Source organism: Gopherus flavomarginatus, chromosome 6 (assembly GCF_025201925.1).
Source record: "Gopherus flavomarginatus isolate rGopFla2 chromosome 6, rGopFla2.mat.asm, whole genome shotgun sequence".
Lineage (NCBI taxonomy): Eukaryota > Metazoa > Chordata > Testudines > Testudinidae > Gopherus > Gopherus flavomarginatus.
Window position 1 is genome coordinate 32,955,597 of NC_066622.1, and position 24,110 is coordinate 32,979,706.

General features: G+C 51.4%; 1 protein-coding gene across 2 annotated transcripts; it reads right to left on the minus strand.

Moving 5' to 3' along the window:
• Window positions 1-5,967: 5,967 nt before the first annotated feature.
• FRMD8 (FERM domain containing 8) lies at window positions 5,968-23,842 on the minus strand. 2 transcript variants are annotated; one of them, XM_050958881.1, is made up of 10 exons: window positions 23,737-23,842; window positions 22,337-22,504; window positions 19,299-19,400; window positions 18,777-18,835; window positions 16,978-17,144; window positions 14,538-14,756; window positions 14,050-14,173; window positions 13,504-13,650; window positions 12,901-13,099; window positions 5,968-12,303 (listed from the first exon to the last, which is right to left on the minus strand). In XM_050958881.1, exons 1-10 carry the CDS (start codon window positions 23,837-23,839, stop codon window positions 12,182-12,184), a joined length of 1,410 nt encoding a protein of 469 aa, XP_050814838.1. In that variant the 5' UTR covers window positions 23,840-23,842; the 3' UTR covers window positions 5,968-12,181. The 2 variants fall into 2 exon arrangements, with proteins under 2 accessions (XP_050814838.1, XP_050814839.1); XM_050958882.1 differs by lacking the exon at window positions 19,299-19,400.
• Window positions 23,843-24,110: the final 268 nt, after the last annotated feature.

Here is a 24,110-nt window from a genome sequence, read left to right on the forward strand (position 1 = left end):
CGCGCTCCCGGCCGACCTCAGCGAGGCCAGCCAGGAGCACCCATGACAGCAGCAGACGGTACAAACCGACTGATAACTGTCATCTCATCGCCAATTTACAATGGCAGACAGTGCAATAGGGATAGCAACCGTCTCTGCTACCTTGCAAAGGCAAATGAATGCTGCTGTGTAGCACTGCAGTACCGCGTCTGTCAGCAGCATCCAGTACACATACGGTGACAGTGACAAGGCAAAACGGGCTCCACGGTTGCCATGCTATGGTGTCTGCCAGGGAAATCCAGGGAAAAAGGCTGCAAAATGATTGTCTGCCATTGCTTTCACGGAGGAAGGATTGAGTGACGACATTTACCCAGAATCACCTGCGACACTGTTTTTGCATCGGGATCTCAACCCAGAATTCCAATGGGCGGGGGAGACTGTGGGAACTATGGGATAGCTACAGGATAGATACCCACAGTGCAACACTCCAGAAATCGGTGCTAGCCTTGGTACATGGACGCACACCACCAAATTAATGTGCTCAGTGTGGCCGCGTGCACAAAAACAGTTTATGTAAAATCGAAATAATCTCGTAGCGTAGACATACCCTTAGGGAGCCCTTGGGGCCTAGCAAGCTTTGCTTCTGAACAAAGGAACAAAACCAGCCCTACCTCGGAAAAACAAACAGGCATGAGACATGGTCCATTTGCACCACCTGGTGGCAGGATTTGTCTCTGCAAGCTGTTTTTTCAGCTCCTTCATTCTGCAGAGACGTTTCACAAGCAGAGAACTGTGAGGCTCTGTTAAAAGCCCAATAGACCGTCAGGCCTCTGAGCTTAGATTTTCAACACAGCAAAGGTTTTTTCATCGAGGTCAAGGCTAGATTATCCAGCCTGACCTCCTGTATAACACAGACCTGAGAATTTCACCCCATTACTGGTGCTTTGAGCCCAGTAACTTGTATTTGACTAGAATAACTTCTGGAAAGGCATCCAAGTCTTGAAATGAGCTGGAGAATCCACCAATTCCTTTGTCTGTTCATTACAATGGGCAGTCAGACGCACTGTTAAATGTATGCCTTATTTCTCACCCGTGTTTGTCTGGTTCTAGCTTCCAGCAAAAGATTTTAGTTGCAGACAAGATTTTCAATATCTGGATCAACTGGGCACCTGAATTGAGGCACTAAAAAATGTGTCACCCACCCACTAAAAACCAGCCCCTTTTAAAAGGTGTCAGGTTGGACTCCCCAAATCATTAGTCATTTTTTAAAAACATTTTGGCCGGAGTTATGAATAATTATCTAGTATCTGGCAGTACGGAGGCCCCAACTGGAATGAGGGGGTTGATACTGCATAGACCCCAACCAAGAGGGCAGATGGGTTTCGTGGTGGTATGCAGTGTCACACTGGGTGCTGCACAGACCCCACCATAACTTAGCCTGGTGCCTCCCCCCGCAGTGATGCCAGGTGCCAAACTGACCCACACCCCGAAGAGCTGTTCTGACAACAAAACAAAGAAAACTCCCCATACAGCTCGGGAAAAATAGCACCTAACTCTGAGCAACTCTTTTCCCCATCCTATGTACTTAGCCTGTGCAACAAGGGGATTGTGGAAGAGTTGTCACTGCTGGGACATCCCCTGATGGCTGGGTGTGGCACAGTGGGCTCACCTCATCTATTGCCCCCTGCTGACAGCTGATCTGGCCCTACCCTGGTCTGTCTCTTTCACATGGCTCAGCTGTCTGGACAGCTGGGGGTCTAGTCCCAACCCTTCCAGAGTAATAGCTTCCTATGCACTGGGCCAGCCTTCCCAGTCCTCCTTCCAGTGGCTCTGTCTTGTTTGCTGCCCTCAAGTCTGGGCCCAGTGGTCTATGCACCTTTTTCTCAGGGCTTCCAGTTATCCAGATCCCTGTTTCAGGGCCCTCACACCACCTAATCAGTGTTTGGCGGTTTCCAGTCCAGTGCCAGGGATCTAGGACTGGGGAAGAAGGGGATTGGTCCCACTATTATGGGGGACTATACACTATCCTGGTAGAACTGGCTAGCAAAAGGATCTGAATCCTCGCTCCTGTTCCTCCCCCAGAGGCCTGCCTGACCCTGAGGGCTCCCCTTCTACACTCCTGTGTGGTAGACTCCTCGTAACCCCGACAAAGCTGGGCCCAGGATTCCTGGGGGGCTCAATCCCCAGGCTTGTTGTGGTCACTTAGGGCAGGGGCTAGAGTGTCCCCACTCCGGGGTGCTCTCTCCGCATTGGACTCTTCCCTGACCCACTGATCATTACATACAGTTCAAAGCTAATACAATTTAGTAAACAGCAACCAATTTAAAAAAAAAAAAAGAAAGGAAAGAATGTGAAAGGAAAACCCGTCCCCCTCCCTATGGCATGGGGACAGCACAACCAGCCGTCTCTGGATCGTTCACAGTCTGTCCCTCACCTGTCCCAGGCTCCTAGCCAGGCCCTGGCTGTGCTGCAGGGGTGCAGCGGGTTGGACGCTTGCTCTGGTGGTGGCCTCAGGCACCAGGTGGCAGGGCCCTTCTTCCCCCTGTCAATCCCCCCTCCTAGTCCAGCCTGCAAGACCTCCTGGCTGAGGGCATCTCCCTGTGCTGGGCCCACTGCCCAGGGTCCCCCTCTCTCTCCCCAACTGCTCACCATATTTGTGTCCAGACTGCTCCCACCCCAGCTCTACTGCCGCTCTGCCTCCAGTGCAGCTCCCTGGGCAGCTCCTCTGGCCCCTGGTTCTGGCTCTTGCTGCTGCGGCTCTGCTCTCAGCATAGATCTGCTCCCTGGGCTGCTCCAGCTCTGGCTGCTGCTCTCTCCTTAGCTCAGCCCCTCTGGCCCAGCAGATCTAGCTCACAGGTAGTATGGGGACCCCACAATCCTGTCTCCCTCATTGGCTGCCTGCCTGTCAGTCAGGCTGACCTGGAGCATCCCATCAGCCCTTCCCCTTTCTTTTAGTACTGGGAGAGGACCAGCCAAAAAGCCCACTAAGTTCCAGTAAGGGCCCAACAGTCCCCTTATGCAGGCAGTCCAGGGTCACCCCATTAGACCCCTTGCTGCCACCTCCCTGGTCTTCTTCCTTCCAAGCCTTTCCCTGGACTTTCTCCTCGCCCTGCAATATCCTTCCAGTTCCCTACAGGTCCCTTCACTCCCTACTGCAGATAGTGACTGTCATTTCTCCCTCCAGGCCCCTTCTGCTCTAAAATTCCTGTTTAAACCACCACCTACCCCCTCCCCATTAATTAGGCCTGACCCACCCTCCAGGACAGGTGCAACTAGGTGGGCTAAATGAGCTTTCCAACTCCTGTTAACCCTTTGTTCACCTTCATCCATGGTATGGAGGTGACATGCCAAGGACTGAACATTTCTATGTATAAGAACATTCAGAATATATATATAGGAATTTTGGAAGGGACATACGCCTTCATTCTTCAGGGCAGTGGTCCCCAACCTTTTCCGTGTGGTCGGTGCCGGACCAAGGACACCGGACAAGCAGCCGCTGAAATGGCGCCGAGAAGTGGCAACGTCAAGAAGCATCGCTGCCAAAAAGCAGTGTCATCAAGAGGCGTCGCCGCTGAATTGCCACCGAAAATTGGTGGCATTTCAGCGGCAGCGCTTCTTGATGTTACCACTTCTCGGACGCATTTTGGCGGCTGCTTGTCCGGCGGCCAGTAGGTGGGCACACAGAGATGCCGCAGCGGGTGCCATGGTGTCTGCAGGCACCACATTGGGGACCCCTGCTTCAGGGCATAAACCAGCCACTACCTAAACAGTGGTCAGGAAGGAGGAAGTTATTCTGTAAATACATACCACCTGGATTCTTGCACTTTCCCTTGATCCAGCTGGCATTGGCCACTCTTAGCATGTCGGCACTGAAATAAATGCACCAGTGCTTTGATGCAGTCTAGCAACCACCATCTTCCCACATTCCTCCTCCTCCTCATTGAAACATCTCTGCTCTACCTTCCGACTCTGAATTGCTCAGGAGTTGGAACAACCACCTCTTGACTCAAAAAGAGATAAGTTGATCTGGAGTGACTGAGCCTATGGAAGAGGCAAAGAGTCCTGTGGCACCTTATAGACTAACAGATGTATTGGAGCATGAGCTTTCGTGGGTGAATACCCACTTCGTCAGATGCATCCGAGGAAGTGGGTATTCACCTACGAAAGCTCATACTCCAATACGTCTGTTAATCTATAAGGTGCCACAGGACTCTTTGCTGCTTTTACAGATCCAGACTAACACGGCTACCCCTCTGATACTTTAAGCCTATTGAGTGATTTCATAAGTGGGGTTTCACAGCATAAATGAACTTTGAGGAATAGGAAGGCTGATCCAGCGGGCAGTGTTAGAATATAGATCTATGCAGGCCTGCCTGTAAAGGCCTATACTTTAAGAACTTAAGTGTATTTTTATAACTTAGCTAGTTATAGAGGTATAAAACAAAGAATCAAAATCACAGTCCTCCTGTGTCTGGGCCTTCTCTCACTAGGATAGTCTGAGGCCTTGTTCTTAGGCTAAGGCCTTTGGCTAAGCAGCAGGGGCAGCCATAAGCTGGGAAGGGAATGGTCTCAGCCTCACATCCCAAACCAGTCACATTGAAATAAGGTGCTATTGGGCCATTACGATTCTGTCCTGATAGTGCCTATCGCCACCAGATAAACAAACAGATCTTAAAACGGTTAAACAGATTGATAGCATCCTGTCTGGCAAGAAATCACGTATTGATGGTTGTTAAACCCTCATTTCTGTACTGTTTTAATCTTTATGCCCCCCACTTTTCTATTGTTAATCTGTCTGGTTCTCTAATTGTTTCTGTCTGCTGTATAATTAATTTTGCTGGGTGTAAGTGAACTAGGGTAGTGGGATATAGTTGGTTAGAGAATTATGTTACAATATGCTGGATTGGTTAGATAGATTTCAGTAAAATGATTGGTTAAGGCAGTGGTCCCCAACCTTTTTCGTCTGGCAGACACCAGACAAAGGACTGTGGCGGCGGTCGAGCATCCGCCGAAATGCCGCCGATGCTTAACCGCCGGCCAGGATGCGGGTGCATTTAGATGCCCTCGCGTGCACCATGGCGCCCATAGGCACCGCGTTAGGGACCCCGGGTTAAGGTATAGCTGAGAATATTACTATATAAATGGGACTCAAACAGGAAGTAGGTAGGGAAACTGGAATCATACTTGTTGGAAATTATCCCCAACAAACATAGCATTGTCTGCACTTTGGACTTCTGCTCTTTTGCTGCTTGCTGTCTTGCGTGACAAGAACCAGAAAAGTGAGAGGGTGGAGAGAAAGTCCTCTAACAGGTAAGATGCTAGACTAAGGCCTGGTCTACACCGGGGAGGGGGCGGGGGGGGGGAGGATCGATCTAAGTTACACAACTTCAGCTCCATGAATAATGTAGCTGAAGTTGACATACTTAGACATACTTAGACCCAGTCACTGCGGTGAGTCAACTGCTGCCGCTCCCCTGCGTTGACTGTGCCTGCACCTCTCGTGACGCTGGAGTACAGGAGTCGATGGGAGAGCGCTCGGACGTTGATTTATCGCATCTAGACTAGATGTGATAAAATCGATCACTGCCCGGCGGGTAGACATACCCTAAGACTTGAGGGACTGGGGTTTGATTCCCTGCTCTAACGCTGCCCTGTGTGACTTTGGGCAAGTCACTTAAATGGGGAAACCGAGGCACACAGTTATATGGGGATAAAAGCACTGCCCTATGTCCCAGAGGTGGTGTGAAGTGCATTACAGATTGTGAAGTATTTAGATGCTGTGGGGATAGGGGCCAGAAGAGTACTTACGACAGAAGTGATTTCATAATGATCATAGATAAACTTTGAGAGACGTGTGAAATGGTGTAACTTTGAAAACAAGCTCTCTCCTCCCTTCCTCAATCACATGCTGTAATTAACACTGCCCATCTTAACACCTGGCGTCTTAGAGAATACCTTTTATAAGCAGATCTCAAAGTAGCACCTTACTTGTTGAAAACAGCCTCTTTATTATAAGAGTGATCTGTAGCATACAAAAGAAAAATATTAGTATATACACAATTTTTTGTTGTAAAAATAAAATTCACACAGAAATCAGTAAAAAGAGAAGGCCATTTAGTGTTGCATATCATAGATAGCTATGACATATTTCCAGTTAAGGGGAATTCAAACACACACACACATGAATTAACACTTCCAGATACAAGATGCAATGAGCTCAAGACAGAATGATACAGTTCAGACAGATGTGCATAATGATTATTGGCTTGGTTCTCCATTACAAGCTCGGGTCTCTGAGGGCAGACTCCACCCTGGAAAGCACAACTCCTCCAGGTTACATTAGAATGATTTGCTTACTGGCTAGCAGAGGGAATACATTTCAGTCAAGTTCCTTCCATGGCACTGCCTTTGAAGACACATTTACAAAGTGCTGGGCATATACTGATCTTAGACCCAGCTGTATGGATTGTGGTTTAAGACACATTGGCAATTTTATCCTGAAAGGCATCATGGCACCAGACAAACATGACATGCGATCTTGCCAAGAGTGAAAAATATGTATCTCACTCCACAGACTTATAGAATTAAACATAGAAGAAGGCTGGAATGAAAGGACCACGTATGCACAGAACCCAAAATTGACTCTATACAAAACAAAGGGGAAGGTTTACAAAGCCTGGTGTGAATAGACATTTTTTGGAATTTTTAAATAAAACAGGTCAGTGACAAAGTTTTTTGGATTTAAATGGCATTCAGAGACCCAAACACAGTACAACTGCATCAGAAGGAGAAAGTGAACTGATGCCCAAAAGGGAAACTGACCAGTTTAATGGTAAATGCAAAAGTGAGACAGGATCAATGGTAAAAAATATAGTGGCTCTTCCAAATTCTCCATGTGGCAACTAGTTAGTGTTGTAGGTTTTTCAAAACCTATGTTAATAATATGGAGTTTTATGTTGATAATGGGCCAGAACATCAGCTGGTCTAAATCAATACAGTGATTCCAGGTGCTGTAAACAGCACAGCTTCAGTGAAGATCTGGACACGTGTGTCAGAGTCCAAAGCTGTCTTCTTGCAGCTGTTGTGAAATATACTGGGGGACAGGGAGGAAGACACACCAGGTGATCATTTGTAAAGTACTAGGGGGCCTTATTTGCACCTGTGAAACCAAAACAGTAGCCCTTTGCCTTCCAAAAGTGAGAGGAAGTGGGTCCAGAGGTTGCCTAAGTGTCGTTAAAACACCCCTCCTGCGTTTTTAGCCAAGCCTCAAACAAACAGCATGTTTACATTGTTTTAAAAAAAAAAATCTTGCAAACCCAAAACATTGCAGCCATTGTGCTAGAGTACGAAAACCTCAGTGTGAAACTGCCTTGTAACTAACTGCCCTTAAGAGAAAAAAATATGAAATGGGTTTAACCCCCCCCCCCAAAAAGCCTTTTTGCCCAATTTTAATCATTAAGGGGGGAATTTTGAAGCATGACCTGGTGTTTAGGAGCACAAGTATCAGGCAATTCAGAGAGATCTGTGCTCCAAAATCGCTCAGGGGCTTTTTAGAAGTCTTCCCCTTAGTTTGTAACAAGAACTGTGGAGTCATTTTCAGAAGGATGTGACATATGACTTAGTAAAAGGAGGAATCCAGTTACGCAATCGCCAGCAGTTGCAAATGGGTAAGAGGCAAACTATTTTCTCCCTCGGCCCCTCCCAACCTGCTAACCACAAGCTGATTGGGAAGTGCAGAATGAAGGCCAAGCTCAGCGTTTTTAACAGCCCCCATTGGCAGTCCCCAAAGCTGATCACAAAACAGGCACTGGCCAAAGCGCCAACTCAGCCTGAATCCAATCGCAGAGGGGGACTGGAACCTTGAATACTTTGGGCCTGGTTCCATCAGCCTCATGTAGCAATTTTACCCGAGTGCATGCAAAGACCCAGCGGTGTTTCACATCCACTTGGCACTGCAGTGGACCTTCCGTCAGATGCAGAACGTAGGCATTTTGTCTGCTTTGAAGGCTTTTGCGGCATTAAAGAGACAAGATGCTTCAAGGTGCCTTCTACTGACATAACAGCCCAGAGTATTCAGGGTTCAGACACTGGGTGTCTCAGGTTTAACATGAATGAGCCTCAGCCAAGAGTTTTCAACAATGACTAAGGATTTTGGGTGCTTCAACTTCTGGCTACCCTTAAAAGGGGCCTCGTTTGCAGGAATTGCTGACCACCTGCTTTTTGAAAATCAAGTCCCGTTGGAGGAGTCTCAGGCTGGACTTCCCCCAGACTCACTACTGAAATCCAGAGCCCTCGTGTTTAGCTGACCTGTGGCTCATTCACAGCTGCAGCAGTTCCTCCGTGCTCCACTCCAAATCTGCAAGAATCCACGTCTGCCTCACAAAGCCTTGTCCTTCAGTCTCATGGCACAAGACAGAGCCCAGCCTTTGCATATAGGATATCAGAGTTCTCCTGCCCAGAGAACATGACTGTCACCTTTAACCAGCGTACTTTTCTTTTACCCCAGTGAAACTGGGATGCGTTCTGTGGTGTACCATTTCATTGCTCACATTAACATGTTGACTCTGCAGTACAGTGAGAAACTGCAAGGTACCCCAGGGAAGGTTCTAAGCCCCACCCCACCCCCAGTTTGAAACAGGATCATGCCCTGTATTTTTTTGCACAATTTTTACTCAAATCACTAGCAACCTCCATTTCCGCTCCATTCAGCGCTTGGAACTAGATTCACTGCTGTCCTGCACCTTTGCACTAACAGGAACCACAGCACAAAGTAAGCACAAGATGCTAACTAGGTCAGAACAACTCTGGGGAAAAACAGAGCTGATCACAAATGTGGCTTGGAAGCAGAAGGGGCAGTGCCATCATACTGGGAGAATGGCTGGAGCCGGAGCACTGGCTGGCAGAGCTAGAAATCAGCCCATTTATGAAGTCCCTCTAGCAGACCACCTTTCCCACTGAGATGACGAGGACAGAGCCCAATACCTGGATCCAAGCCCCAGCTACAGAACCCCTAGTCACTGACTGACCTAGCACTAAGGCAGCGGCACATGCTCCAGAAATACACTAATCAGGGGACTGCACATGCTACCAAGCCAGAGGGAAGTTAGACAAGTTGTTAGTTGGGCCCAGCTAACCCACTGGTGCTTCCACCATGCCGTATCTAAAAGCCTGCGGTATCAACGCCTCCGTCAGCACCAAGCCAGCCCTCCCAACACGCAGTGCTGTCCCTGACAAGAGCCAAAGCTTTGCATGCCATTTGGGTGCAAACGCAGCCAGCCCTGGCAAAGCAGCTGGCCTGCTTCCACTAAGTGCTGCAGCTTTTCCAGCCAACCCTAAAAATAATTGGAGCCTAATTTTTTTCCTTCCCTAAACTGAATCCCCCTCCCCCCCACCTTACACTTTTGCTGTCAAACAGGTTCTGAAACTAGCCAAGCCACTTGGTAACACACGGAAAAACTCCATCTTTCTACCTTACGATCCATGAACAAACTCTGCCCCAGAGGAAAGTCTGCCTATGCCTCCCACTCCTGCTGCCTCTGGATCAGCAACATCAGTGCTTAGCAACGCTGCAATGCCAGGAGGGACCGAAGGAACTGAGGACAAGACCACTTGGAAATTCCCAAGGGAAACCCGAGATGAACACTTCAACCCCTTAGGCAGCGACAGTCCCACCCTCCAAGTAGTCTGATTGCTGATCAGTTTGGATGCCGCATTGGCACCGACAAGTGCTCAAAGCCAACAGATGGGGACTAGTGCTTTTCCCCAAAGGAGCGCAGGGGAATCCCACTGAAATTCAATGGGAGTTGGTGCCTGAAACCCATTGGAAATCTAAGACACTGAGCTCAAAATGCCAGCCCCACCCCGACTGCACCATGGGCTCAGCTGCCAACTCCCGGGGGAAGAAGGCAAAGCTTTTTTGGCACAAGTGTTGCTAACACGTGATAAGCAGTTTAGATCTATAGCTTATGGCCGTTTACCCTCTCTAGGCAGTGCAGGGGAATGAACTGCAATCCAGGCTCAGTCCACAAGCAGGAACATCTGGTTCCCTGGTGGGGAGTGCTGAGAAGGCAACATGTGAACTGTCGTGGTACAATCCCTGGAAAACCCTCGCTGCTGTAGGAGAGAGATTTCCAAGGTGACGTGCATGATGGAGACTGGGGAGCACAGCAGCATGTGCTGTGCTTGTGCAGCTGAGGTGTGTGGCTGGCAGCTCTGTATGGCTTAAGATTCTCAAAACCCCTGGGGGATGTCACCTCCTCCCCCAGAATGCCCACGCACACAAAGCCACTGCCAGCCACCAAGGGTTTGTCTAGATGGGGAAACTGACTTATTCCACTTTCACATTCTCAGCTTGCTTCCCACTCCCAAACAGCACTGCAGTGAGCAAGGCTAAGGGTTTCCAATCAGCACCCAAATCCCAGTGAAATTCAACAGGAGTTCAGAGACTAAATCCCCTCTGTCCCTTTAAACATCCCACCCTGAAAGGGTTTTTTCCATATTAAAAGGATGTCTCCACCTACCCTAGATAGCACAGCGCAGATTTAAAAAGGGGAGGGAGGTTAACAAGCAACACAGTCATTTAATAAGCACCCACTAGAGCTCTTCCCCATTAGGGAAATAAAGCACCCACAGGAAAGTGTGCAGTGCTGGGGTTTTAAGGCTAAAATTTTCAAAAATGAAGCAAGAGATTTAGATGCACAGCTCTTGTTAAAGTTAACAGGGCTGGTGTATCTAAACCCCTTAAGCTCAAGTCCAAACCACAGACACAGACTGAGTTGTTCAAAACAGCCTCTGTGTACTGAATGGATAGGGCAAAGCAGTGTGGATCCCTGGCATGTCACCACACCCAACTTGAAATAGACCAAAAAGCAGTCTCAGAAAAGCAAGGAGCTTCTTCCTTCCAACAGCTGCACGTCCAGCAAGGAAATCTGCTGCAGTCAATTACTGATCCTTTGTGTTAATACCCCAGCACTTCTCCTTCACAGTTGAACAAGGCTTCATGTGGGGGAATCACCCATTTCCTGCACCAGCAACTCACTTGTCCAGCCATCGAGAAAAATATCCCATCAACAGAAAGGGCGACACATACAAACCCCTCCAGAAAGCGGGCTGAGTTCCTGGGGCAGGAAGTAGATGCAGGAGCCAGGAAGGGATTTTTAGGGCTGGTGAGATGTCCTGAGCTGATAGGCCCAGGAGGCTTGTTTCTCATTGAAGCGTTGGCAGCAAAGCAATCTTCCCCGCTTCACTTCACTGAATGCCTCGTGCCTACCTCTCCTGGACTGAATTAGCCACGGACCAAAGGCAAGGCCAGCTTTGAAATCAGACTCCCCCAGCTGAATTGCAAAAAGGTCTTAAAGCTGCTACGCGATCAGTTCACCCAGAAACGCAGGCAGGGTTATGTCAGAATCACTATCCCCCTTCCCCATCTGACTCCCACACAGGTTGGAAAATGGAACGACGCACCAGGAGATATAGCCAAGACACCTCAATATTCTATCAGATGTGGAATGAACCAACGCCGCACAGCCCTTCCCGCCCTGCGCGGGAGACCGGATGAATCCCTCCCCTCAAGGGAGGTGACATTCAGAGACAGGAGAGTTCCCCATTCAGGACAAGCGAGGTGCCACATGACCCTGATGTGCTGAACTGATGGGCACAGGCAGGCAGGTTCTGGCCCTGCACTCCGTGAAGTCTGTGTTGACGGGACACTTCACCCTGGGGGGAGAGACTTGGAGCTCTGGGGTAGGAACGATGCAGAGCACACTCACTGTCAGGGCAGCAATCAGAGGTCTAGGAGTGCCCGGGGGGAGGGAAGAGATGATCTCAGAGCAATACTGGCTTGGCGAGCTGGCATGGCTGCTCTTCCTCTTTTACATCGGTGCCAACTGAAATCAGCGGCGGCGTGCCAGCACACATACAGTAGAACACACCGGGAGGTTTCCACCACCCAGGGGAAGGAGGGGGTGTCACTGCCCAGCTGCAGAGAACACTCAAAGCAACATAACCAGAGGAGCCCAGGCACCAGAGGGCTCAGGCTGGAATGGCTGCAGAAGACTTTCGATGCAGCAAGCTGGGATCCCACTGGTATAAATTAACACAGAATAACTTAGAGAGGCACTAGGAGGAGAGCCAGCATGCTAGGCACAGGGCATGCCCCAGATGGATCGGTCCATTGCTCCCTGTGCACCGGCGAAGACGGCACTCAGCCCTGCTCCAGGCTCTCCGCTGGAGCCTGCACAGCTGAATAGGAGGCAGCACCATGTGAGAACTGGCGGGTGAAGAAGGAGGCTGTCCTCTTGGGTTTCACACGCTTGATCTCTTTACCTGGAGCCCAAGGAGCGGGTAAGAGGGTGGGGAGGAGAGATACAGGCACAAGTCAGCCCTGGATTCACTCACTGGATTCCACGGGACCACAGCTTAATGGTGGGAGCTGAAAATGGCTAACAAAATGACTGCTTCCCCCGAGACACAGCTCCCGAGAGTCACAGCAGCGCTTAAGGCAGGATTTGTGGGTTCTGTCCTCACTAGGGGAAGAGGGGGGGAAGCTGGGAGCCAGGATGCCTGGGTTCTCTCACTGGCTCTGCAGGGAAGTAGGGTCTAGTGGTTAGAGCAGAGGAACGGGCATCAGGACTCCTGGGTTCTATCCCTGGCTCTGGGAAGGGAGTTGGGTCTAGTGGGTTACAGTAGCGGGGGCTGGGAGCCAGGACACCTGGGCTCTATCCCAGGCTCTGCCACTGACTCACCCACCAGTTTGGTCCCCCTGGTAATGCTGGGGTGATAATGGAGCTATGAGACTCCACCAGGGGTGACTCGAGTGAGAGATACAGGAGGTTCCAAAGGACTGGTAGAGGGCAGGGCAGGCCCAGCTGTGGCTCCAAGCTGGGTGCAGCACCCCAGGATGAGACCCCCCGGCCCCCTTACCATCCTCAATGTAGTCTATGGTGGCGAGGTGCTGGATGCGGCTGCAGACCACGCTGTTCTGCCGTCGCAGCTTGGGGCGCTGCTTGCTGGCCAGAGCTGGCAGCGTGGGGCTCTGGAGGGTGCTGTTCTCCAGGGCCGATGCCTCCGCTGCTACATTCAGCTCCAGACAGTACTCGATAAGGCCGCTCATCAGCTCTGCCTGCAGGGAGAGGGGGTTGTCAGTCAGCTGGGCCTTCCTCACTAGGGCGCAGCGGGGACTGACGGGCTCAGGGAGGTGGGGAATGGGACAGGAGGCCATTCCTCTATAGGGGCACAAGGTCTGATCAGGCCCCATGCAGGGGGAGATTGGCTGGCTCAGGGAATGGGACCTGGAGACTTCCTCCTCTAACCCAGCGCCAAGAAGAGCCTGTTCCCAGTGCGGTGGCTGTTTTTTTGGCCTGTGAAACAAATCCAGGCTGCAGCAGGGGAAGACAGCCAGTGCTGTGACGGGAGCATTGCTCCAAGCACTGACTATACCCCCTGCTGCTCGCTGGCAGCCTCCATGGGGTGGCCAGATGCTGGATGGGGCCCAGAAACCGAAAACACCCCAGAGATCCCAGTCACCTGCTTGGAGTAAATCTTCAGCAGCTTGTTGACCAGGATCCCTTCGTTTTCCCCATCGAACTCCAGCCAGAGGATGTGCTCTTCCTCCTCATCGGGGTACGTGTGGTCCCACGAGAGCTCCTGGAACCGCAGGCCCAGCAAGACGTGCTGCCATAGAAAGAGGGACGGAGCATGTGACCTCTCTCTCCCAGGGGGTGCCAGCTACAATCCAGCCCCAGGGCGGGGGGACTGGCTGGCTGGCTTTGGGGGTGGGGAATGGGACATGGGGTCTTTCCCTTCTAGGGGGCACTGGCTGTGATCCAGCCCCATAGCAGGGGGACTGGCTGGCTCAGCACGTTGGAAAACAGAGCACACAAATGGGCAGTATTAGGAGGCACTAGAGTGTGGGGAGCAGCACTAGGGGGCTCTGGGTGGTCCAGGGAGTATCTGGGCAGCACTAGGAGGTGCTGTAGGGATATGGGGGATCCAGAGGCAGCCTCCAGCCATGTTCTTGTGCACAGCTCTCATGCACCCCCCCACCACTGGAGATCCCCTGAGCAGTGTTACCTTCTCCTTGCTATCCATGACGTACACACCCTCCAGGCTGATGGCGACCGACACTGCCTTGCGCCCTCCCCGATGCAGGAAGCCCTGGGCTGGCTTGTCAATCTCCCCATAGAAGAAAGCGCAGCTGGAGAGACACACACACACCTGTCGCACCAGGGCAGGTAGGCCTCACACTGGGAAGTGCTCGGATTGCACAAGCGCTCACTAACAGAATTGGGAAGACCTGGGGATTTGTCCCCCTGGGCACCATATTCCTCCCCCATCTCCTCCAAACCACAGACAGCAAAGATACAGGCGCTATTACGAGATCTTGTCACGCTACGGCCAGGAAATGGTTCTTGCACAACTAGGTCCCTGCCTGAGGGGCACAGGCAGACCGTGAACGGGGGAGATGGTGGGATTGTTGGGCTGGGATTCCCAACCCACCCCCCCATACTGACAGGTGCAGGAGTTACCAGGTTATTCTGCAACCAAGTGCCCAGACTCACCCATAGTATGGCAGCTGGTGGCACCTCTGCAGATAGGCCCGGTAGTGCTGGCGCAGAGCTTCAGGCTCGTTGCAGGCTGCCTCCTCCCGCACTGTTTGGTAGGCCTGGAGCAGCCCCTGCTCGTAGGCTGGCTGCTTGGCCCCCCGCTTCCACAGCGCTGTGAGCAGGCTGTGCCCCCGCCGGCACAGATGAGCGGGCAGGAAGGCCTCCAGCTTCTCCCTGCAGGGACAGCACAGCTCTCAGAGCATGGGGGCAGCTGCCCCCCCATGACTCCCAGACTAAGACAGCTCCCTCCCCTTCAGCCCCTCCACTCCTGGGCTATGACACCTCCCTCCCCATAACCCTCTTTACTGAGATTCCACGCTCCCCCATTAAGGGAGCCTCCTGATCCAGTTAACCATCCCCCCTCCTCTCCAGCTCCCCTGCTGAGATTGTAACTTGTGTGGATACCACCCAGGAAGGAGAGGAAGAGAGACAGGACTCCTGGGTTCTATTCTGAGCTCTGCCACAGTCAGGATCAGAAGCATTACAGCTTACAGAATATTTACAAGTACATCCCTGGCATCATCTCCGTTCTGCACACAGACAGGTTGGTGGAGGGCACATTTTAAACAGCTGCGACTAGACTCACCAGGAGAGGTGGGTGTTGCAATGCAGCACGCATTACCTCACTGAATAGCACCATTGTTCACAAGCAAGCCCACAGAAGCTGCCCCACAGTCAGAGCATTGCTGGGTGGGACAGTGAGCCATTATCCTGGCTCAGGATCCCAGCCAATCTCGCATTCTTTGGGAGCGAGTGAGCTGCGTGGGATCAGCAGACCCCCTACCAGGAGCATCCAGCTGCACAGAGTAGGGGAAACCTGCCCCATCTTCATTCACCAGCATGACTCCAAGCATGGGAAAGCACATTCAGCAGTGGGACTAGGAGCTGGTGCTCCTCGGTTCTATTCTCAGCTCCAGGAAAGGAGTGGGGTCCAGTGGTTAGAGCAACAGCAGGCCGGGAGCCAGGATTCCTGGGTCCCATTCCCAGTTCTGGGAGGGAAGTATACTCAACTAGATTACGGACGCCAAACATACAGCCTGCAGACCAAGCATGGCCTGTATGATGTATCTGTGGCTTGCATAACATTCCAATGGTACAAAATCTCAAGCTTCCCAATGTCACCGGAGTGTGACTGATATCACAGCACCTGCCTGAGTCTGCCAAGAGCTCAACACAATAGCTCAGAGATGGATTGGGGGGAATGCCCTGAGTGCAAGCAACATGGTGAGGCCTGCCTGAGTCTACAGAGAGCCTGAACCAATTGCTTGGGGGGGGGGGGGGGGGAAGAACTGCCCTGAATGTAACTGACACATCTGAGTCTCTAATGATACTCTAAGGGGTCCGCTCCCCATGACACACACTAATCTCACTGGAGGTCAAGCTCTAAGATGACAAGTGTCAGACTAGTCCATGGCTGATCATTTTAGCAGATGGAAAGGGAGAGGGGGTGAGCAGCAACTGTTGTAGGGAAGGGAGAGAAGAAAGAAGGAGAGAAAGAGAAGAAAGATGGGAGAATGAAGAATGAAAATGGGAAAGCAACAATCAGCCTACAGCTTTGCTCCTGGACCGATAACTGAGCGCAGGAACAGAAGCGTAGCTGCCACAGCTTGTAAAGCCTCTACACTCAACTCAATGGCATTTCTCTGTATAGACACAATTGTTTTTGACTGCTGCATCTGACCGTTACCAAAATTTCGTTCTAGGCATCAATGGCCAGAACCCAATGGATTGGGGGGGGGGGGGGGGGAATGAAAAACCACAAGGGGAAAATACGGAGGACGCATGGAGCCTCTGTTTCATGTGATTTACACAGGCAGGGTCAAGCACTTGTGCATAAATCAAACAATTAGTTGATGGCTCTATTAACGCCTTCAGCATAACACCACCTCTGCTTCTCTCTGCTCATCCTCCCAAGAGTAACACATTTGCATCCCAAATGACTAATTGTCCAGATGGAAAGAATAAAGGGGAGAAGGGGGGAAAAAAGGAGCATGCACACAACCCCTGGCACAGGGAGGAGAATGGGAGACCCTGACATGGGAGTAAGGGGACTGTGTGGCATCCAAAACCCCTAGCATAGGGGAGAGGGCTTTTCTGAGAGGGTGCCCCTGAGCTGGAGGGTGGCACCTAGAGAATTGTGGAGGGATGTATGGAGCCCCTGTGCAATGCGCTTGGCCTACGCAAGCTACCAAGCATACAGCCCCCCTAGTAACTGCATAAAGACTGCTCTCCTCTTGCTCCCAGGTCCAGACCCACCCCAACCCCAATGGGAGACCTACTGGGCATCCAAGGGGGAGTACATAGCCCTGAGTTTATACCCCGGCACACAGTTAAAAGGCTGATCCTCCAGATGACTGACACCTCTGCTCTAGACAATGCCCCCCAATCCCCTTACTTCAAGGCACAGGCTGTATGCTGGTCCTGGTCGTAGGGACCCAGCTGCAGCCTGCAGACCAGGGCCCCCAGCTGCTCGCAGTCCTCCACATCACACGGGTAGCGTCCCTCCAGGATGTTGAACTTGGCCTCTTCGTAGAGCAGCCGCAGGACAGCCTCGTTTTCGATCTGCAGGTCAAAGGAAGTGATCAAAGCTAAGGCCAGAGAGTGGCTCCAGTTCCACCTCTGGCTCAAGCTGGGCTGCCTGGGAGGTTAATTTTAAGGCCAAAAGGGCTCAATCAATCATCTAATCTTCTCTCCCGTCTGACACAGGCCATTACATTTCACCCAGCTACCCCTGTATTGAGCCCAGTCCCCGATCGATCTCTTCCAGCCTTGATGTGACGGCTTCAAAAGATGGAGACTCCGACACTCCCCTTGAGAATTCGTTGCAGTGGTTAATCACCTGCACTGTTAAAAATTGGTGCCTTATTTCTAATTGGAACATGTCCACCTTCAACTTCTACCCAGTGGTTCCTCTTCTGCCTCTCTTTGCTAGTTGAGAGCCCTGTAGTGGAACTGGCTGGGAAGCAATTCCATTGCATGGAAAAATTTGAAGTTTCAACATTTGTTTTTGTTCTGATGGGAGAAGGAAACTGAAACGTTTCAAAATTTCTCATGCCCCCCACCCTGTAGGATAGAAGCACTTGAATGTGGGTCCCTTACATCCAACACCCTGCTCCTAATCTAAATCTGGCAGAGCAAGGACTTGAACCCGGGTTTCCCACATCCCAGGAAAGCGCTCTAACCACTGCACTACTGGCCCGCCTCTTTCTTGGTGGCCCTCCCGGGCCTGGAGAAGTTTTCCCTGCTACATGCGTCAAAACAGGTTTCTGCAGAGTTTTGGTTTCCACAATCTGGCATTTTCCAAACACAAATCATTTTGTTGACTAATTCCCAAATAGTTCTATCCTTTTGGTTTGTGGGGCTTGCTCCCCAGGAAGATTTCCCACACTAACAGATCCTCTCTCAATCTGCTTTGCAGTAAAATGAACAGACTGAGCTGCTTCAGTCTCTCGCTGCATGGCACTGGAAACAGAGTTAAATTAAACCGAATTTACAACATCTCCAGAGGAGCTGGAACCAGCTAGAATTCAAATCTGTGGTTAGCCAGTGTGACTTTCCCACTGTAGATGATGCCTAAGGAACCAGAGCAGGAGGCCGAGGGACTGATTTGACAGCTTGACAGAAAGTCCAGAACACCAGGTTGGTCGCAGAAAGATTTTACAAAAGCCTAGAAACAGAGCAGATGTTTTTGTAGGAGAAATGCTCTTAGGGCCCGGCATTGGGACACAGGACACCTGGGTTCTATTCCTGGCTCTGCCACCGACTCCCCTGTGTGACCTTGGGCAAGTCACTTCCCCTCTCTGTGTCTCAGCTTCCCCATTCGTGTAACAGCAAAAATAATCCCCCATCTCTCTAGGATTGTCTCTCAGCATGTACCCATGCAGTGCCCCACATGACGTAGCCCTCACCTCGGGTAAGGGATGGTCTGTGCGGTGCCTGGCACAACAGGGACCATAATCAGGGTTGCCAGGGAGGGGACACCTGTGCAGCGCTACTGCAACAGAAACTGTGAATGACAAGGCTGGGATTTCCCAACAACCCCATCTCTTGTGGGCTTGCAGTGGGTTAGGCTCTTAACTCCCCAGATAATCAGAGGCTAAACAATAAGTTGATCAATATGCAAAAGGCCTCGCCACACAGTCAGAGGTGAGTGACACCAGCAGAGGAGACTCAGATAGGAGCCCATGTGCTCACCTGCAGCTCCCTTCTCTTCGGGAAAAACACGTTCCTTCTGAACTGCAGGGAAGGCTCATCTGGGAGACAAGAGACACCCCAGTAAAGACATGTACATGGCCCAAGAGTCTGCTTTCCCACCGCCTCCTGGAAACTGGGGAGCCAGCCAGGCCGGAAACAAAGGTCAGAGCTGGGAAGAGAACCCCAGCTACCAACCCCACTAGATTCCCTGCCCTCCCCCAACTGGGGATGGAAACCCAGAGCCCTGACTCCCGCTCCCTGCTCTAACCCACTAGATGCCTCCCCTCCCCTAGCTGGGACTAGAACCTACGATTCCTAACTCCCAAAGCTTTCACCCACTTGACCACATCCCCCTTGGAGTCCTGGCTCTTTTCACACACACCCACTCTAGCCATTGGTGTACACTCCCCTCTGTACAACTAAGCCAGGCAGGATGAGCTCAGCAATTGGAGGAGGGCATTCCAAGGTCGAGGCGGGGGTGTCAGTGGGCCACAAAGGAGCGAGGAAGCTTCGCACACGCACCCTGCATGATCTCATCCTCCTGGCAATCAGTGAAACGCAAGAGCAGCTCCTGCCACTGGCGGCACACCTTGTATGGCTGGTGCTTCGGCTTCAGCTGCACCTCTAAGACAGAAAGAGAGAGTCTCTAAAAGAGCATCAGCCCTGCAGCCCAGGAGCCAGATACAGAGTCAATTGTCCAGGGAACCCAGCCTGAAGTTGTTATTAATACTACTGTGGAACCCCAGAGTCCTGGCTCCCAGCCCCCACTGCCCCCACTCTTCTCCCAGTTATCAGGACAGAATCACAGTACTGTACTATGAATAATGCACACCTCAGAATGGGGCTCCAATCTTGGCTGGGACCTCTAGGAACTACTGTCATATTACCAATAATGCACACCCCATAAAGAGGCCCTGTTGTCACCTGGATCCTCTAGGCACTACCGTAATAAAAATAAAAGACCAGCCCTCCTAAACCACTTATAACCTACTAAATTCAACACTGCCAGGGCCCAGGGACAGTCAGGAGGTGGGGTGGGAAGGGAGAACTCACCGTCCCTCCCCCCTTTGTGAATGCTCCCTCTGTCCCCACAGACTGGGGGAGGCGGCAGAGGAGGGGTAACAGCTGTGCTCCTGACCATTGGAGTCCCAAGCAGGAGATGCAAAGGCCATTCACACAGCAGGTTGGGATGCCACAGGGGGAGACAGTGCTGCTAACTGAGGGCAGCAGAAGCACAGGTGGCAATGGAGACTGGCAGATGGAAAACAACATCCCAAACACTCACTGATCTGAAGCATAATCCACTCCCTGCAGTTCTTGATAGCGCACCTGTTGGCATAGCTAAGGCTGTGTGTCTGTCAGCCTGTGGGAGAGGGGCTCAGGGCTGGGAGTGGGGAGGAGAGTCCTTACCTCGAGAGGGGGAGGGCCACCGGAAGCGGCCAGCAGGTCCGTGCAGCTCCTAGGCGGAGGGGCCAGGCGGCTCTGTGCATTGCCCCTGCCTGCGGGCATTGGCCCTGCAGCTCCGATTGGCTGTGGTTCCTGGTCAGTGGGCGCTGCAGAGCCAGCACAGAGACCACCTGGCCTTCCCTCCTCCTAGGAGCTGCAGGGACATACTGGCTGCTTCCGGGGAGCAGCATGGAACCAGGTAAGGAGCCTGCCAGCCCTGCCAACCCCCCCCGCCCCCGAGCACCTGTGGCCCGCTCCCCTTCCCCCCGAGCACCCGCGGCCCAAGTTTTAGTCAGGGGTATATAGTACACGTCATGGACAGGTCACAGGCCGTGAATTTGTGTTTACTGCCTGTGACCTGTCCATGACTTTTACTAAAAATACCCATGACTAAAACGTAGCCATAGTCCCAGCATGACACCTGGACAGAGACTGTGCCCTAATGACAGATGCAACACCTTATATAATAGTAATGCTGGCTTCCAGACACTGTGCTCTAACCACTAGACCCCACGCCCCTCCCACAGCTGGGGATAGAACCTAGGAGCCCTGACTCCCAGTCTCCCTTCACACTGGAGGGCATCAAACCCAGCAATACTGGTTGCAGCTGCTAAAAAGCCTGAGATGCTAAGTTTTGAAGACAGTGAGACATTGCTGTGACCCCTAATACCGGGAGAGGGTCAATGAAAACCAGCAGGCTGGGGAGATTGGGGGAGGTCTGAGAGAGTAAGCAAGAAACATCTGACAGGTTACAGCACGGCTGTGCTAGGGATGGAAGCTGATGGGAGATAAGGGAACAGATGTAAGTCAGGTGACAAAGACATCAGCCAAGCTAGCTGGAACAGTACCACGAAATGATTCATTTTGCCTGGATGTTCCCTGGAAGTTTCCGTTCTGCCCCCGACATGCTCCCAGCTGGGAAGACTCAGGATCAACAGCCCCAGATTAACCCACTGCCTGCCATTCAACACTTCCTGCTAATAACCCTCCGGCTGGGGGCTCAGGAACCACAGGGCAGAGCCAGTTGAAGGACTTTTGCACGGGGTTCCCGGTTGCACTTAAAGCAAATGATTGTCCAGTAAGTGTGCAAAAGAGGGACTGTTACTAGTGTTCATCATAGTAAATCATTGTAACATCATATGCTCAGTAACGAACTGTATCAACAGTCCCTGCACCCCACTCCAGAGGCAGCCATACCTCAGTACCCACCGAGGGACCAATTCCAAAAGCACTTTATTACAAACACAACAGTTGCTTTGACAACAGTTGAAATGCAGCCACCTCTGGGGTGATGTTTATACAGGGTTCCCTCACTCAGGACAGAGATGTGGCCACCTCCAGGGTGAGGCGCAGAGGCTGTTTAGAACAGAAAGCATTTCAGAACCTCTATTTAGGAACACAGGTGGATGGATACAGGAAGTTTCCTCATTCCTTATTTATTTTAACAAACAATGGCTGAGTCACACAACAGCCAGGGCACACATTTCCAACCCACCTGAAATCAAACAGCAACCATTTACTACCAAAATAGACAATGCAAAGTGAGAAGCAGATAAATACTTTGTCAGTGCAAAGACAGGGCAGGCTAATGATTGCAGCACAGCACCAGGAGTCAGGACTCCTGGGTTCTATGCCCAGCTCTGGGAGGCCAGTGGGTCTAGTGTATAGAGCTGGGAGTCAGGACTCCTGGGTTCTATGCCCAGCACTGGGAGGCCAGTGGGTCTACCAGTTAGAGCACTGGGCCAAGAGTCAGGACTCCTGGGTTCTATCCCATGCAATAGGAGGGGACTGTGGCTTAGTGCTCAGAGCTGGGAACCAGATTGCTGGGTTCCATTCCCCGCTCTGGGAGGGGAGGGGTGGCCTGGCCTAATGGTTAGAGTGGAGGGGACTGGGAGTCAGGACCCCTAGGTTCCATTGCCAGCTCCACCAAAGAATCTACACATGACCTCAGACCAATCCCTTCCCCTCTCTGTGCTTAAGTTTTCCCTGTAAAAGGCGGTGATGAGACTTGCAAAGTTTTGGATAATGCAACAGTAGAGAAGGCTATGCACAGGCCCCCGCCGGGTGATAGGAGTGTAACATAAGAGATCCTGACAATGAACCAAGCACCTCACCAAGCAAGGGAGAGATGAGCCACAGGGCGAAGACTTCCATGGCACACTCAGGAAGCTGCAGGGCGTCCCGGACGATGCGATGTAGCTCATGAACAGTGACAGACATCAGACTGTCCACGCTCAGCTGCACCACAGTGTCATCGATCAGATATACCAGGACATCCACCGCTAAGAGGAGAGCAGAGGGTCACGGTTTTCCTGTTTCATGAAAGTTTTTGATACCCAAAAAAATTTTCCATCCCAAATTAAGATAAAAAGTCAAAAAACATGAACATTTTCACAAACCAAAGAGTTGACAAAGTTCAGTCCAGATCAGTTTTGATGCATTTCAATTTCGATCTTTTTTAATCTATATTTGCTAAAATTTCCAAACAACACATCATTTTGACTCAAACCCTCAGAACTCTCTGGTTCAAAAAAGACGACACAGCCTGTTAACTGCAAAACAGTTTATTTTCCCGAAAGTTTTTGAGCTCGGAGATTTGTCAAAACCGACCCTGTTTCATGAACAGTTTTGGTTTTGGCAAAGTTGAATCTTTGGGTGACAAACAATGCGTGGAAAAAGTCCTGACCTGATGTAGCCATGATACAGCTGACTGAACAGAGGCCCAAGAGTTGGCTTACATCAAGGGTTCTCAAACTGGGGGTTGGGACCCCTCAGGGAGTTGTGAGGTTATTACATAGGGGGTCACGAGCTGTCAACCTCCACCACAAACCCTGCTTTGCCTCCAGCATTTATAATGGTGTTAAATATATAAAAAATGTTTTTAATTTATAAGGGGGGGTGTCACACTCAGAGTTTTGCTATGTGAAAGGGGTCACCAGTAAAAAAGTTTGAAAGCCATTGGCTTATATCAATCTTTATGCTCAACTCCAGGGCATTTCTCTGTCTGTAACACGGTAGCTTTTGAATGCTACATCCGAGTCGCTCCAAAACTTCCAGTAATATCCTAGGCAGATCCCTCTAGAACTTGGTGAAAAACAGTCACAAAAACTGGAAAGGGAGAAATGGGAGGCCCTATACAGCCCTGGCATGGGGGAAAAAGGGAATGGGGTTGCAGGAGTTCCTGAGGAAGAGGAGAATGGGAGCATGCCATACTGGGAACTGGGGGGGAAGGGGTGATGCAGAAATGGAGGGACATAAGGAGCCCAGGGTGTGTAATGAGTTCAGCCTACACAAGCTATGAAGCGTGAGACGCTCTAGTAAATCCAATCCCGGAGTTTGGAACAAAAACCAAAAGTCTTGCCTCTCTTTACCCCCCTGTCCCCCTCTAGAGCCCATTCCCCTCCCAAAGCTGGGAAAAGAACCCAGGGGCCTAGCTTCCAATCCCTACACTCGAAACCACCAGACAACCCACCCTCCTCTAAGAGACACCACCTGCCTTCCAAATGTCACCTACATCGGGCACACATGGAGGAGATGCTGCTTCGATGGGAGCGATCGGCCAAGCTCGGGGGGACAGCAGCCCCATCTGCGCCTTCCATCTGTAGACACACAAACATTGGTGGGGGGGAAGGAGAGGGAGAAAAGGTTCAGACCTTGATGAGAGTTGTCGCCAAGAGAGACACCCCCAGGCATACAGCGTTTTTCGGGGGCGGGCACATTGGGGTAAACAGCTCCAGGGGCTTCGAGGAGGGCATATAGATGGGAGCCAAGCCCCAGGGAACCTGGACTGGTGTGGGGGAGGGCGTTGCTGGACCCAAGCAGGGGATAGGAGCCTCCAGCTAGAAGTGTAAGCACCCACTAGTTAGGGATCTTAGCAGCACTGGGAGA